We start from the raw sequence: 15,273 nt of genomic DNA, 5'->3' as shown, positions 1-15,273 counted from the left end.
TTGCTCTGGTTTGAGCGGTTACCTCTTCTCTTTTTCTTCTCGAAGGCCAGGTACGGTGTGACCCTAGTTTTGGGACTTTTGAGTGTTTGACTGATCTTAGTTGGGTCTATAAAGGTTGAAAACATTGTTTTGTGATTTTCGTTTGATTAATGGAGCAATCTGGAAGTGAGATGAAGCAGATCCCAGTGCTAGGGGTTGGTCCCGTAGATTCCATTTTGACAGGAGTGACTACAATTAAACTTGACAGAACAAATTACCTTGCTTGGGCACAATATATTAAGATCCATGTTTGTAGTAGAGGTAAACTAGGGTTTCTCACGGGTAGTAAGGTGATGCCGGAAGAGACTGATCCTACATATGAGAAATGGATGCAGGATAACTACACAGTTATTGGGTGGTTGGTAAATTCTATGCAGCCCCACATAAGTCAACACTATCTTTGAATGATTTCAGCCAAGGAGATTTGGGATAGTGTTACAGAAACATACTCTCAGAAATTAAATGTTGCAAGGGCCTACACATTGAAGAATGATGTGAAAAATTTAAAACAGGGGGAGAAGAGTGTGGTAGTCTACTATTTGATGTTGAAGTTATTATGGCAGGAGATAGATGTTATGGAAGCATTCGTAAGGGAAAGCACCAAAGATGTAGAAATTTTCAGAAAATTTGTGGAAAGAAACAGAGTGTTTGAATTCCTTATAGGACTCAATCCTGAATTTGATATTACAAGGAAAAATATTCTGGCCAAGGATGAAGTGTCACTTGCTCGGGCATATTCTATTGTGAGCAGTGAAGAGAGCAAGAGACAGGTACAACTACAGACCCCACCTCCCCCAGAACATTTTGCACATGCTGGATTAAAATCAAAGGGGGTAAATGAAAATAAGGAGGTGATATGTGAATATTGCAAGAAGCCGAACATACGAAGGATTCTTGTTGGAAACTTCATCTAGATCTTCTTCCAGAAAGGTTTCAGAACAACAATTTTAAAAAGGGTGGTCAGTCTAGAAAGCCCAAGAATGCAAATGTTGCCTGGTAAGGGAGTGTTCCAGAGACTGGTTGGGAAGTTATTATACCTTTGTATGACTCGGCCAGATATTTCTTATGCAGTTAGTGTAATTAGCCAGTTTATGTATTCACCCGCAGCTACTGAGAGGGTTCTATGCTACCTAAAAGGGACTCTAGGGAAAGGTATCTTGTTTGCTAAGCATGGACACATGAATCTAGAAGCATACACTGATGTTGACTCGGCCGGATGTATTGATGATAGGAGGTCCACTTCAGGTTATTGTGCTATGATAGCAGGGAGCATTGTATCATGGAGTAAGAAGTAGTCTGTAGTGGGAAGATCCTCAGCTGAAGCGGAGTACAGGGCAATGGCACATGGAGTTTCTGAGCTTTTGTGGTTGAGATCACTTTTAGAAGCACTGAGTATAGACTCTGAGAAGCCAATGATGTTATATTGTGACAACCAGGCTGCTATCAACATTGCACATAATCCCGTTCAACATGACAGAACTAAGCACATTGAAGTTGACAGGAATTTTATACAAGAGAGAGTTGCCTCCAGAGAAGTTTGCCTACCATTTGTTGCTTGTGAAGAATAGTTGGCTGATGTTTTGACAAAAGGTGTTCCTAAAGGAAAGTTGGTTCATTATATAAACAAGCTGGGCATGATTGATATCTATGCTCAGCTTGAGGGGGAATGTAGAGAGACTGGGCCGAATGGGCCCTAGTCCTTTAGTGTCATTTTTATTAGTTCCTCCTTGTTATGTTTTCTAATTAGGCCTTCTTTCTTTATGGGCATTTAGCTTCAGTTTTGTTTTTTAAGTGCATTACTGATGTGAATGCCTACTTAAGGGCCTCCTTGTAAATTATGTAACTTAAGTAAGTTGTTAAGGGCCCGCGAATAGGATCTTGTCACAGGTCGGTTAGCAGGGAAAACTTCTTGTTTTCCCTTGTTTCTCCCTTTTCTCGAGGAACCTATCTTTAGCGTCTTTATGGTGATTTGTTAAAGAGATCACCAACTCTCCTCTGCTCTTTCTTGACTGAAATTATCGATAGTTTTATTGAATAACATCTGCTCCATTAAATAGGAATTACAAGAGTCCTTCTTAAGGAAACTTTCTAAAAAAGAACTTTCTAAAAACAGTAAGAAACTTTCTAAAAAGAGACTTTCTAAAAAAACATTAGGAAACTTTCTAAAAGGAAACTTTCTAAAAAAACATTAAGAAACTTTCTAAAAGACAGGAAATAATAATGCTACTGCCTAATTAATAGGAACACTGAATTTGGCTAAGAGATAAGATAGGAACATTGAATCTAGCTAAGAGATAAGATAGGAACACTGAATCTAGCTAAGAGATAAGATAAGATAGGAACACTGAATCTAACGCCCATTATTGTTGCTGTCTGCGGCTGTATTCCTTTCCAACAAAAGCATCCACAATATTACTCCCCTCCTGGACTAAGAGCTTGTCCTCAAGCTCGAATTCAGGATAGGTGTCTTGAAACACAGTCATAGGAATCCAGGTAGCTTCAGCCAATGGTAAGCTGGCCCATTCCACCAAAACCTTAACAACACCTCGATTAATTCTGGAATGAACAATAGACTGAGGTTGGGGAATGATTTTGCCCTCCTGGATCGGGTTCCAATGAAGAGGGTTCATCCTCATCTTCCTCTTGTTCCACTAGGAGGCAGAAAAGTCTCATGCACTTGTCCTGCTGAGTAAAGTTCATCACAATTAAAACACTGTCCCCTCGCCCTGCATTCCGCCATCTCAGCCCTGGACAAGCGCTTAATAGGGGGTGCAACAACGCTACTTCCCACACTGGATGCCGATCTGGAATTGTTGTTCGTCTGTGGTTTCTGTTCTTGGCTGGATGCTGAAGATGGAGCCATTCCGAGTGGTTTTGGGGCTGCCCATGTTGTTTGAGGCTACCCTATACTGATACTTCCGCGGTTGAGTTGCAATTTGCGTTCAAAAGCGTGAGCTAAATTCATAGCAGTAACCAGATTGGGGGGATTTTGCATCTCCACATCCACCCTCAAAGTTTTCGCTAACCCCGCGGTGAACATGTCAACCTGTTGGTCTGGTCGTACTGAAGATGCTCTTGTAAGGAGGGTCTGAAACTGACGCTGATACTCAGCCACAGTTCCAGTCTGTTTGAGGTTGATTAGTTCGCCTAATGGATTGCTTGTTAATGGGGGCCCAAATTTGAGAAGGCAGTAGGATTTGAATTGGGTCCAACTGAGCCCAGGTTCCTCCTGCTCCAATTTGTAAAACCAGAGCTGCGCCTCCTCTGTCATGTGGAATGCGGCTAAGCCTACCTTGTCCCTGTCCTCTGTTCGTTGGTTGCGGAAGAACTGCTCACATCTGTACAGCCATCCCAAAGGATCTCCAGTTCCATTATAGGAAGGAAATTCCAGCCTGCTATATTTGGGAACGATCGCGGTTCCCTGGGCAACGACCTGCTGCTCACCGGGCGATTCTGCCATGTCTGGTCGGTGGCCGTCTGTGGTTGCAGCCCCTTCTGAACTCTTGTCCTTTCTGGAAAAATATAACTCCATCAAGCGCCTCAATTCTCGGACATCGTCCTTGATCTTGCGCACCTCCTTGCTGTTTTCCACGAGTTTGTGCTCCAGATCATGAACCCTAGTCTTCAATTGCTCAAAGTCACCCATGACGCCCTGCTCTGATACCAAATTGTTAAGGGCCCACGAATAGGATCTCGTCACAGGTTGGTTAACGGGGAAAACTTCTTGTTTTCCCTTGTTTCTCCCTTTTCTCGAGGAACCTATCTTTAGCGCCTTTATGGTGATTTGTTAAAGAGATCACTGACTCTCCTCTGCTCTTTCTTGACTGAAATTATTGATAGTTTTATTGAATAACATCTGCTCCTTTAAATAGGAATTACAAGAGTCCTTCTTAAGGAAACTTTCTAAAAAAGAACTTTCTAAAAACATTAAGAAACTTTCTAAAAAGAGACTTTCTAAAAAAACATTAGGAAACTTTCTAAAAGGAAACTTTCTAAAAACAACATTAAGAAACTTTCTAAAAGACATAGGAAATAATAATGCTACTGCCTAATTAATAGGAACACTGAATTTGGCTAAGAGATAAGATAGGAACACTGAATCTAGCTAAGAGATAAGATAGGAACACTGAATCTAGTTAAGAGATAAGATAAGATAGGAGCACTGAATCTAACGCCCATTACTGCTGCTGTCTGCGGCTGTATTCCTTTCCAACAAAAGCATCCACAATATAAGTTTAATAAAAAGATTAGAGTAGGGGAAAGAGGAGATTATTGAACTCCTCCTTTCTTTCTCCTTTCTTCTCCATTTTTCCTTCTTCTTCTTATTGTCTTCCTCTTTTTCCTTCCTTTTTTCTGCCCTAATCTAAATATTTCTGCTAATTTTATTGGTCTGAATCACATCTGATATAATGCTGTTTTTCAGTTGAAGAATCTCTCCAATGGTACTCATAATTGATAATTATATGTTGACTAACAAAGTGATCATCAATTTGTTTAGTCTGTAGATTTTAAAAATTTATCAAATTTTCAATTTATATGTGATGCTGTCTGCTCTATTTTTCAGGTCCCATCAACAATGTTCTTGTTGTTAGACGACCCCTCTACTCTAATTTTCAGACATCAGCAAATTCACATGCTTCCTTATCTAGAAGGCATGTTCCACTGTTGCCACCACCACTGAGTAAATATGTAAACTCGACAGATGAAATTGTTGATTCAGGGGCTATTACTGTACCTCAGACACCCAGCAGTGACATAATGGATGCTCCATATCTCAGTTCTCATGTGCTGACGAAGCAAATCAGTGAACTTCAGGTTTTCTTTATTTTCTGATCATAATGTTCTTGAATCCTTTGTTATTCATAAAAAAAAATGTTGAATCATTTCATTAATGCAATATGTAGATACTAAAATGATTCTACATTTCATTTAGTTGTGGCATGTATGTTACTATTTGTTCCTGTTTTTTCCAAACATCACACAGCCCATTCCCATGCTATGAATACCTTTGCATATACAATCAAATTGATGACTGGTATGGAATCATGCTTCTGCTACTACCTTGCTATAAAAGTAACATTTTACAAATAAACATGAAAGATAATAGTTCCATTTTACTAATATTATATTTATCATATTCTATCTTAGTTTTGCAGATGATGATATTCAATGATAATGAGATTTAATATTTACTAATGTTATATAAAGATAAATTGGTGGCAAGTCATATGGACTTGTACACAATATGATGCATTGTATTTCTTAATACTGACTATCCAGGCACCTGTACATGATGCATCTGATTAGAATCCTATCTAGGTAAGTTGATGAACCAAATACTTCCTTTTCCTGGTGAGAATAGCTATTTAATTACATTAGCTATACCAAACAGTACTATATCAACCCAAGTAATTCTAATGGTGGCAGCCTCCATCTCTCTCTCATATAGTTAAGGATTCTCATTTGAGGAATCCTTTAGCTATCAAATCCTAATTAGTTCTTTATTTGTATAACTATTTTTAGTAACAATGTAGTTAGCATATTCTTAGTTTTGCAGATGATGATATAATACTGAAATAAAATATTCATTAATGTTGGGAAGATGTCACCAAGAGGAAAGGAAATGGGACTTAACTCAGAAAGGAATGAATTCAGATCCCCTTCATAGAGTACGACTTCCCTATTTATAGAAGTGAGTTAGCAAGCTATGCTGCATGAAGCAGGAATTTTAAATGGAAGGTATTGTCGAAGCAAGGCTATTTAAATTCAAAATTCCTGCTAGGATGGAAGTTGTAATGTTAGTAACTTAAGAACTTTCTTTGTTTACAAAGGAGTCTGTGTATGTGATGGATTAACAACAACACATGTATTTAGTGTGGGGACGAGGGAGAAGATGACGTCGAAGGAAAGCTTCCTGCCGGTGACAAATTGGAGGATGATAATGGTTGTGGAAAAGAAAAGGTTTCTGTTGGAAGAAGTCGGAGGAGGTTCTGCAATTAAAATTAGAGAAATAAGAGATCTGTTGTAGTCTTGGGGAGGGAAGCAGTCTGTTGGTTTAAAGGTTTCCTGAACAATTTTTGCTGGCACAGAGCCTGGATGGAAAGGAGAATTGGTGAAAGGTGAAAGAATGGTAGGATCCATCTAATGGACGCCAAAAGGTTGCGGAATGGGTGGGCGAATTTAAAAAATTTTCCTACCTTCTCCCAACTGGGAATCATATTCCCTAAATTTAGAATACTATATTCAAGGATCTTACTTGAACCATAATTGAACCGGATCTGAACCAAAAAGCAAAAGGGAGGAATATACCTGATCCGAAGAAGCAGTATCTCCCAAAGTTGGTGTTCACGCCCAAAGAAGAAACCAAGATCCGCTCCTGCTGAAGATGACACAGCTGTGGATGGAACGGAACCAGCAGGGTGCGTCCTACACACTGGATCCTTCGCAAGAATCCTCTGGAAACTCTGAACACTGAATCTTTCTCAGTCTTTTTCGCAAGACTAATGTCAAGAACTGATTTCTTGACTCCCTATTGCTGCAAAGATCAAATCTTGCAAGAGGGAATGGCGGCGGCTGGAGGAGAACTCCTGGGACAAAGATGGCTGAACTGCTTCTCTTCTCTCTGGAGTCTGTATGAGATCTAATCTCTGATTGCAGGATAATTTCTTGCACTACCAACCCTTGGTTCGAAATCTGATATATTTTTCTTGGGTTTCTCCTCCTTTCTTCTTGATTAAGAAACCTCCTAATTAGGAGTTATCCCAATCCAAATCTGTATTTGGATAGGGGATTATCTTAATCCTATTTGCAAATTAAGTTAGCTTACTCCTGATCTTATCAGGAGGTTACCAGATTCAAATCTGTTTTGAATTTGGTCTCCCATAGTGGATAAGGTTAAAGGCCCTATCCTTTTACTAACATTAATCTCAGATTCGCCCCATAGATGGGTGATCATATCAGCCCAGCTCGAAATGGGCTTTTGGCCCATTAAGTGTTCAATGTTTAATTAGTTTCCAATCTGCTGCCCAGTTGGGCTTCTTTGTATGGCGTGGAACCCAAGCATTGATCTACACACCAGCCACATGGGTTCGGCCCAGCCTTTATTACAAGGCCCAGCCGAATTCACTGAAAAACTCAGTGAACCCCTGAGTCCATCACATGGACCCTATGGGCCCAACACTTACATTAAGTGGTCCCTGGGCCAAGCCATCTTATAAAAACCCAGGGACTGTGGGCAGGTGCAAGGTTAGCCCATCAGGTATTATCCTAAATGGTCTTACACTTAACCTCTTAGCCCTTAATGATCAAGCACTGCCCGATAAGAGAGGACCTCTCCCTCGGCTGCAAGGAACAGTGCTGCACTCTCCACTCACATGGATCCCGGGAATTAAAACCATTTGCAAACATTTCGAAACCGTACATATATATATATATAAATATATTAATTTTGCAAAACAAAATTCCAACGATTGAAATCAACTGCCGGCAGTTTGGTTTCCATCAAAGAGAGTGCATTCCCGATCATTACCTTTGTCCGACAAAGGGGCTAATCCTGTCACTATGATCACCCACTCAGATGAATTCTCAGACTGTCCCAACATACCTAGGTTTTGATCCCCATCTAAGGACTCACTGATTGGCATATCAAAGACAGCCCGATCCGACGCCTAGTGAAGTGTTACAATCGAGTGTAGGGGTCAGGTGTAACTTTCCAGTTTTGCCCATCTATCTCCAAGGTCCAGGGCAATACTGGAAATCTGGTCCAGTTCAAGGATTCGAGTAATCCCATACTGCATGTGCCTTGGGTCTTACCCTGGTGGCCGAGACAGGCCATCCCAACACTTGGTGGCACACCAGTATCAGCCTTGGTAGGATAAATCTCCAGACTTATCCAATGGCTGCGAACATTTAAAACTAACACGAGTCTCTATAAGTGTCCAGTTTTAGGGTCTTACACAGAATTAAACCAAACAACATGAATCAAACATGCACTTTATTTATTTCCACTAAATAACAAAAGTACATCAAATCGGATTGAAGTTAAAGGCATACAAAAACTGTCTAACAAAAGGTAGGAAGAAATTCTCAGTGGAGAAGAAAAGCAATAACAGGGGAACCTATATTCAGCTAACTGAAGCGTTTGGAAATGGAAAGAGGCAAGTGATTTGCATACCGGAAGGAAAAAAGAAGCAAGATTGGATTTTGATTGCTTGTGCTCTCAATGACTTCGTACAAAGAAGGTGGGGATTGGAAAGAAAATCAGTCCTCCCTATCCAAAAATTAGTTGCTGATAAGAGCCTAGCAGTCTCACAGGTTGGAGAAAAGGAGAAAGAAAATCTAAGAGGTATCAGTGGAACTATTGCGTGCCCAAAGCTTGTATTAGAAGGATCGATAGAAGACTGGGAAAAGAAAAAGGTGATAAGTCTCAAGGGGGAAGTGATGGACTGGAATGGAATCCTAGCTGATGTCATGAAGAGTATTCCTGAGATTGAACACACTTTCCTGTTCCCATTTGAAAAGAAGGCTGCTATCTTGGACCTTGGTTGCCCTCTTGAGGCTGTGGCTAAGATGCAAACACGGGAAGGTTGGGCCTTGCTACAGAGTTGGTTTCCGTCCTGCAATGAGTTTGTGATGGAGGAAGAGGAGGTTTTACAAGTAAAACTGATTGGTCTTCTGTTCAATCTTTGGAAGCAGGAGGTCTTCTCCAGAGTGGCAGATCTTTGTGGAGGATCGCTCATTGCAGTGAACCTTTCATCCCTTCAAGTCGCTAAGATCAAGATTCAGGGTTCTCATCCGCAGAGAGTTCCGAGGTTCGTTGAGGTTTCTTCTGGCGGACAATGGTGAAGAGTCTGGCTAGCTTTGGAAGTTGAAACGATGCTTTGGAGAAAGGCAAGGAGGTTGGAGAAGATGGTGACGTGTCCAGAGTGATGCCAAGTGGACAAGAGTTTATGGAAAATCAACTGAGTTATGTTGGTTCTGCTATAGAAGGCGGACCGTCGGGCCTTAAGTCATTAAAGATGGGCTCTTCAAATTCTTTTGAATTTCGCCGTCCAGTCAGACTGACGGATAAACCGTCATTTGTGGATATTTTGAGGGATGGGGGTAAAATAGTTGGTCCACCCGCTGAACCTCAGTTTAACCGACAAACCAAACCACCTGTTAAGCTTGGGCCACGTGATAACTTAAAGAGCACATGTGAAGCTTTTAATAGGACAATGGGGGATGGCATTTTTGATCTATCATCGTCCACATCGTCCCAAGGCAGCCAAACTGGTTCGAAGCTCTCGCAGCTATTGTGGAAATGTCACAACAGGTCGAATCCTCGATATGAAAGGTTGAAGGCGGACTAGAAGGACGACGACGACGACAGTATAGAGGATCGTTGGGTTTGTTGTGAGAACTCAGATGATGATTTCTCCTCTGAAGATGATTCCAGTAGTAGAAACTCAGACGTCGGAGATACTGTTCAGGTCACTGTAGACGTAGAGAGTGGGGATGAATTTCAAATAGGTTCTCTCTTTGATGAAAAGGAGGTAGCAATACATAAGGCGAAATCACATGTTGAAGACGTACTTCTCTCGACTACTATCATACGGCCGTCACCAATTAGTGGTGTGAAGGATCGTCCAATTTTTCAGGGTGGGATTAGAGGTGCCCAAGGGGGTAAGGAATTAATCCCAGATGAGGGATAGGAGCATGGTGATAAATTGGTGTTACGGCAGGAGAACCAGGAGACTACAGAGGACTCTCTGGGAGGGGGTACAAGCTCTGGTTTGGCCAAGTCAAATAACCCTTCGAGGCCTTCCTAACTAGTTAGAATTGAAGTCAGTGGTTTGGAGAATTTCCAAAAGGAACAGGGCACCGAAACTCCTGTGTCTAAGATGTTTGTCCTTTCTTCTCAACATTCTGGTAACTTCGATAACACTGTTGGTTTATTTTTTGATGCTAACTTGTGTCATGTTGATCCTACAGTATATCCATATCCCATCCAAGGCCGTGATCTGCCCATGAATCTACTAGAAGGAGTGAAAGCGAGAGAGATAATAGGAGAGGAAGGAGGGGAGGGTGTTTTTGAGGATTGGGGTGATAGGAGGTAGAAGGACAAGGAAGGTGCAGGGACTGATAGGGGAATGGGTACAGAGGGGGACAAAGAAACTGCCAAACTGTTTCATTCACAAGATGTTGAGAATGAAGGGAGGGTTGGAAGAGTCTTAACTAAGGGGAAGAAAGAAAAGGAGGCGGGATAAAAGAAGTCAATGTGATCAGAGTGCTATGGATCCTGTGGTGGCTATGGCTGAAAAAATGGGGCTGAAAGTGGAACAAATCAAAGAAAAGGAATCTTAAATGGGGGCAAGAAAAGAAAAGGGGGGTAAGAGGAGAAGGAAGTTAAATGAAGTTGAAAAACTCATTAGTGATGTGGAAGGGGATAAGGAGTTTAGTGCTAGGGGAGGAAGGAGGAGAGGAGGTCTATAGGATGTAGGGGGGCTGGGTTCAAAATAGTTGTGATCATGAAGATTGTTAGTTGGAATGTAAGGGGGCTAGGCGGTGCCACAAAATGAGTAGTCAAAGGGGTATTAAGGAAGGAGAGACCTGATTTTGTTCTAATACAAGAATCCAAAATTCATGAAGTTGATAAGAAGTGGATAAGAAGTGTGTGGGGAGAGAGGAATATTAATTGGAGCTTTGCTCCCTCTTGGGGTGCCTCAGGGGGTATCATAACAATGTGGAGGGAAGAAACAATTCAATGTTTGGAAGAGCTGGTCGGCAAATACTCAATTTCTATTAAGTGATATTACTTTTGGGCAATCTTGTTTTACTTGGTCAAACCTTCATAGTTCCCCTATCCTATCCAAGCTTGATAGGTTTTTAGTCTCACCTGACTAGGAAGAGCATTGGCTAGTTTTAGTCGGAAGAAATCTACCTAGGGTCACCTCAGACCATTGGCTCATCTATTTGTTTGAGAGAACTAGTGATGGTGGCCCAATCCCTTTCAGATTTGAGAATATGTGGCTCACTCACCTAGACTTTAAAGAGAAAATTAAGGCTTGGTGGAATAGTTTGGTAACACCTGCAATGTGGGAAGGCCAGAAGTTCCTTAAGAAGCTTCAATTGTTAAAAAAGGAGATCAAGGAATGGAATAGGGTGAAGTTTGGGAGATTGGAGAAGAAGATGGTGGAGCCGATTTCTTAGATAGAGGCAATAGATAGCAAAGAGGTGGAAGGAATTTTAGATGTTGGTGATAAGGAGTTGAGGTGGAATTTGAGGAAAGAGCTAGGGGAGACCTTATTGAGAGAGGAAATTTGCTGGAAGCAGAAGTCAAGAGAAAGATGGATCAAAGAAAGTGATGGAAATGCAAAATTTTTCCATACCATCGCAAACGGAAGGAGAAGGAAGTGCATGATTAACTCCTTAGTGGTGGGGGAAAATGAGATCACAAATCAAGATGAGATTGCTAAAACTTTTGCAGAGCATTTTAGGTCAATTTATAGAAGACACCTAAGTGAGAGGTGGAGGATTGAAGGCTTTGATTGGGAGATTCTAGATGAGAATCAAGTCCAATTTTTGGAAAAAAAGGTTTGCAAAGGGAGAGATTAAGGAGGCAGTTTTTTCTATGGACAGATCAAAATCTCCAGGACCTGACGGTTACACAATGGTTTTCTATCAAGATTGTTGGGAGATAATTAAAGGAGACTTGGTCAGGGTGTTTAATGAGTTCTATAGGAGAGGGGTGATAAGTCCGAGAGTGAATTCTACTTTTTTAGCTTTGATCCCAAAAAAGACTAATGCCAACCAACCAGGGGATTTCAGAGCAATAAGTTTGGTCACCAGTATTTACAAGGTGATTGCAAAGGTGCTGTCTTTGAGGATTAAAATGGTGATCTCCCATTTAGTTTTTCAAGCTCAAGGGGCTTTTGTGCAGGATAGACAGATTATTGACCAAATATTAATTGCAAATGAATGTGTGGAGGCTCATAAAATGTGGGTTTGGAAATTCTTGATTGGAAATTAAGTTGGATCTGGAAAAAGCCTATGACTTAATGGATTGGAAATTCTTGATTGAAATTATGAGGAGATGTGGGTTTGGAAACTTGTGGTGTAAATGGATCATGGGATGCCTACGAACTTGTCATTTTTTAGTTATAGTTAATGGGACAGTGTATGATTTTTTTGAAGGATTCCGTGGGCTTCGGCAAGGTGACCCCCTCTCTCCTTTTCATTTTACCCTGATTGCTGAAGCATTAAGTAAATTGATTTCAATAACAAATGGGGTGCAGTTATTTAGGGGATGGTTAGTGGGGAGGGACAATGTTTTAGTAAGTCATTTATAGTTTGCAGATGATATTCTTATGTTCTGTGATGGAGGAAGTAGGGAGGGAGTGGAAAATTTGAGGGTGGTTGTGAATCTCTTTGAGAAGATGTCTAATTTGAGGATTAATTGGTCAAAGAGCTTAATGGTTGGAGTCAACATTGAAGAAGATGATGTGAGATTTCTGGCAAGCTCTCTAGGTTGTGAGGAAGGTGAGTGGCCAATGAAATACTTGGGTTTACCCCTTGGAGATAATCCTAGATCTGCTAGTTTTTGGTCTCCGGTGGTGGAAAGGATAGAGAAAAGATTGGTGGCGTGGAAAATAAATTATATTTCATTGGGGGGGGTGGAGAATAACCCTAATTAAATCCACTTTAGCAAATCTCCCATTGTACTATATGTCAGTGTTTAGGATGCCAAAAAGGATAGTGAGGAAAGTTGAAAAAATCATGAGGGATTTTCTATGGGAGCCAGGGGAAAAAAAGAAGGATTATTTGGTTAGATGGGAGAAGGTGAGTAAATTTAAAGAGGTAGGGGGTTTGGGAATCGGTAATGTTAGAATGAAGAATCAGGCTTTGCTGGGCAAATGGCTTTGGAGGTTTCCAAATGAAAATGAGAAATCATGGCACAAAGTGGTTGCAAGCATTCATGGCAGGTCGTGCAACGGATGGGATGCTGGCTGTCTACGTAGGGTTAACTTGGCTGCACTCTGGAAGGCTATTCATGATGTCCTCCCTATGTTCCTTAATCTTATTAGGTATGATTTGTATTCTGGTAGTAAAATCAGATTCTGGGAGGATTTGTGGATTGGGGATACTCCTTTAGGGGAGAAATTTCCTTCTCTTTGTGATCTGTTTAGGTTCAAAGGAAAGCCTATTTCTGATTTCCTAAACCATCATTCTCACTTGCCAAGATTGAATTGGAACCTTGGTTTTAATAGGAATCTTAGAGAGTCTGAACTGCTTGCAGTCTCTGAGTTGTTAGGTTTGCTGAATTCGGTTTTCTTGGGGGAAGGTGGGTCAAATTCTAGAATTTGGGGTCCTAATCTTGATGGATTTTTTTTCTTGTAAATCCTTTTTTCATTCGATGGTTGCCACACAGTCTTCTCTTCAGTTTCCAGTCAAAGAAATTCGGTGCCATCCTATTCCCCCTAAAATCAGTGCTTTTTGTTGGGAAGTCTTTCATGGTTGTATTAAAACCTTTGATGTACTTCAAAGGAAAAGGCCAAATGCGTGCTTGTCCCCTAACTGGTGTGTCCTGTGTAAGTTGAATGGTGAGACTGCTATCCACCTTTTTTTGATCTTGCCCCTTTGTCATCTTTATTTGGAATTGGTTTGTTTCTCTTTTTGGGTGCAGGTGTCTTCTCCTAACCGGTTGGAAGGTTTATTCAATCCTAATGGTTGCAGTGGTAAGACAAGGAGGGGAAGGATTCTCTGGAGGTGCACTAGAGCAGCAATACTTTGGACCATTTGGGAGGAAAGAAATGATAGAATATTTGAAAGTAAGGAAAAATGCAAGGAAGCTCTTGTGGAAACAATAACATTGAGGGTGGCACATTGGGTAAAAAGTTTAAAGCAGTTCTCAGATTTTAAAGTTGAAGACTTCTTTAGGGTTTGGGGACTTATTGCTGCTTCATCAACTATGAGGCGACAGATTTGTGAAACCTGGTCCCCTCCAACAGAGGGTTGGATGAAGTTGAATTTCAATGGGAGTTGTGTGGGTAACCCAGGCCCTTCAGGTATTGGGGGGCCATTAGAAATGAAAATGGCTCCATTATTGCTTTGTTCTCCGATCCTGTGGAGGAGGGTGATGTAGCTAGGGCAGAGTTTCTAGCTGCAGTATATGGGGTTGAGAAGGCCAAAGAGCTGGGGATTAATAGACTGATCATCGAGGGAGACTCAAAAACTGTGATAAAATGGTTGCACAAAGGGGAAGGAGTGACCTGGCAGCTGAAGAATGATTTCAGAAGGTTCAAATGGATGTCAAGAAAAATGTCTATTCAGGTGGGTTGGGTTAGGAGATCAGCCAACAGCTTGGCTGATAGCTTAGCAAAGCAAGGGGTTCAAAGAACAGATATGTTTTGGGCACTTTAGTAATTCTGTCTTGGGTCAGCTTTTATGCTGATTTCTTTGTAACTTCTTGTTGTATATTAAAGCTTCTTAATTAATGAAAATTTTCAGAGTTATTGATCAAAAAAAAAAAAAAATTGTTGTATAATGATAAATTGGTGTTGCATCATACAAGGACTTTTACAGCATATGCATGGGATTAGTAAATCTGACTACCCAGGCACTGGTACATATGCATCTGATTAGGATCCTATCCAGGTGAGTCAATCACCTAGGCGATGTTTTAACAGCAAGAGTGATACACAGAAATCTTGTCAGGATCAAGGTAGTTTTATAATAATTGGAGTTCAGGTTTTCTTTCTTTCTCCTTTCTGAAGACCCCTAGATTTTATATGTTTAAATGGTACAACCCTAAAGTAAAACATGAGCAATATATGATATTACTAACACACATTAATAAGATGTGATTATATCAATAAGGGGTCGACTGTGATATGGAAAAGATATGATATCCAAAAAACGTCTGACCAATCAACTGGAATTATAAACTTGGTAGCCAATCAGGTGTTATTTATCAAAATTCATGGGTGGGTTTTGATTGGTCAAAACTCTTTCTGTACCATATCGTTTCCGCATCATAGACTTTCCCTATCAATAATATTGTGATGAGATGTCATCTTTGTGATTTTCTTATTGGCTTAAGCAAGTTCTCTGTCACCTAGAAGGAAACCTTTTTTTGGAACAAGTTCTGGCATTCAGGCTAAGTGCCACACCAAGGATCTCTTGTTGCCTAGGTGATGCCTTTGACCACTATAGCATATGGTGCTTACTGCTTAGAAAATTTTCTATCCTGGAAAT

General features: G+C 40.8%; 1 protein-coding gene across 5 annotated transcripts in view; it reads left to right on the top strand.

Moving 5' to 3' along the window:
• Nucleotides 1–15,273, top strand: part of LOC104606952 (protein ROOT INITIATION DEFECTIVE 3) — a 53,761-nt gene that overhangs the window by 19,960 nt on the left and 18,528 nt on the right. For all 5 annotated transcript variants that reach the window (XR_016085738.1, XR_016085739.1, XM_010272404.3 and 2 more), the window contains one exon: nucleotides 4,604–4,854. Coding sequence is in view for 3 of the 5 variants with exons in the window: in XM_010272404.3 (XP_010270706.1) it covers nucleotides 4,604–4,854 (251 nt within the window). In the remaining 2 variants the exon portion in view is untranslated. The remainder of the gene's footprint in view (nucleotides 1–4,603; nucleotides 4,855–15,273) is intronic.

This window comes from Nelumbo nucifera, chromosome 4 (assembly GCF_055504915.1).
Source record: "Nelumbo nucifera cultivar China Antique chromosome 4, China Antique-T2T, whole genome shotgun sequence".
Classification (NCBI taxonomy): Eukaryota; Viridiplantae; Streptophyta; class Magnoliopsida; order Proteales; family Nelumbonaceae; genus Nelumbo; species Nelumbo nucifera.
The sequence above is the reverse complement of the archived record's forward strand: the minus strand, read 5'-3'. Positions and strand labels throughout refer to the sequence as shown.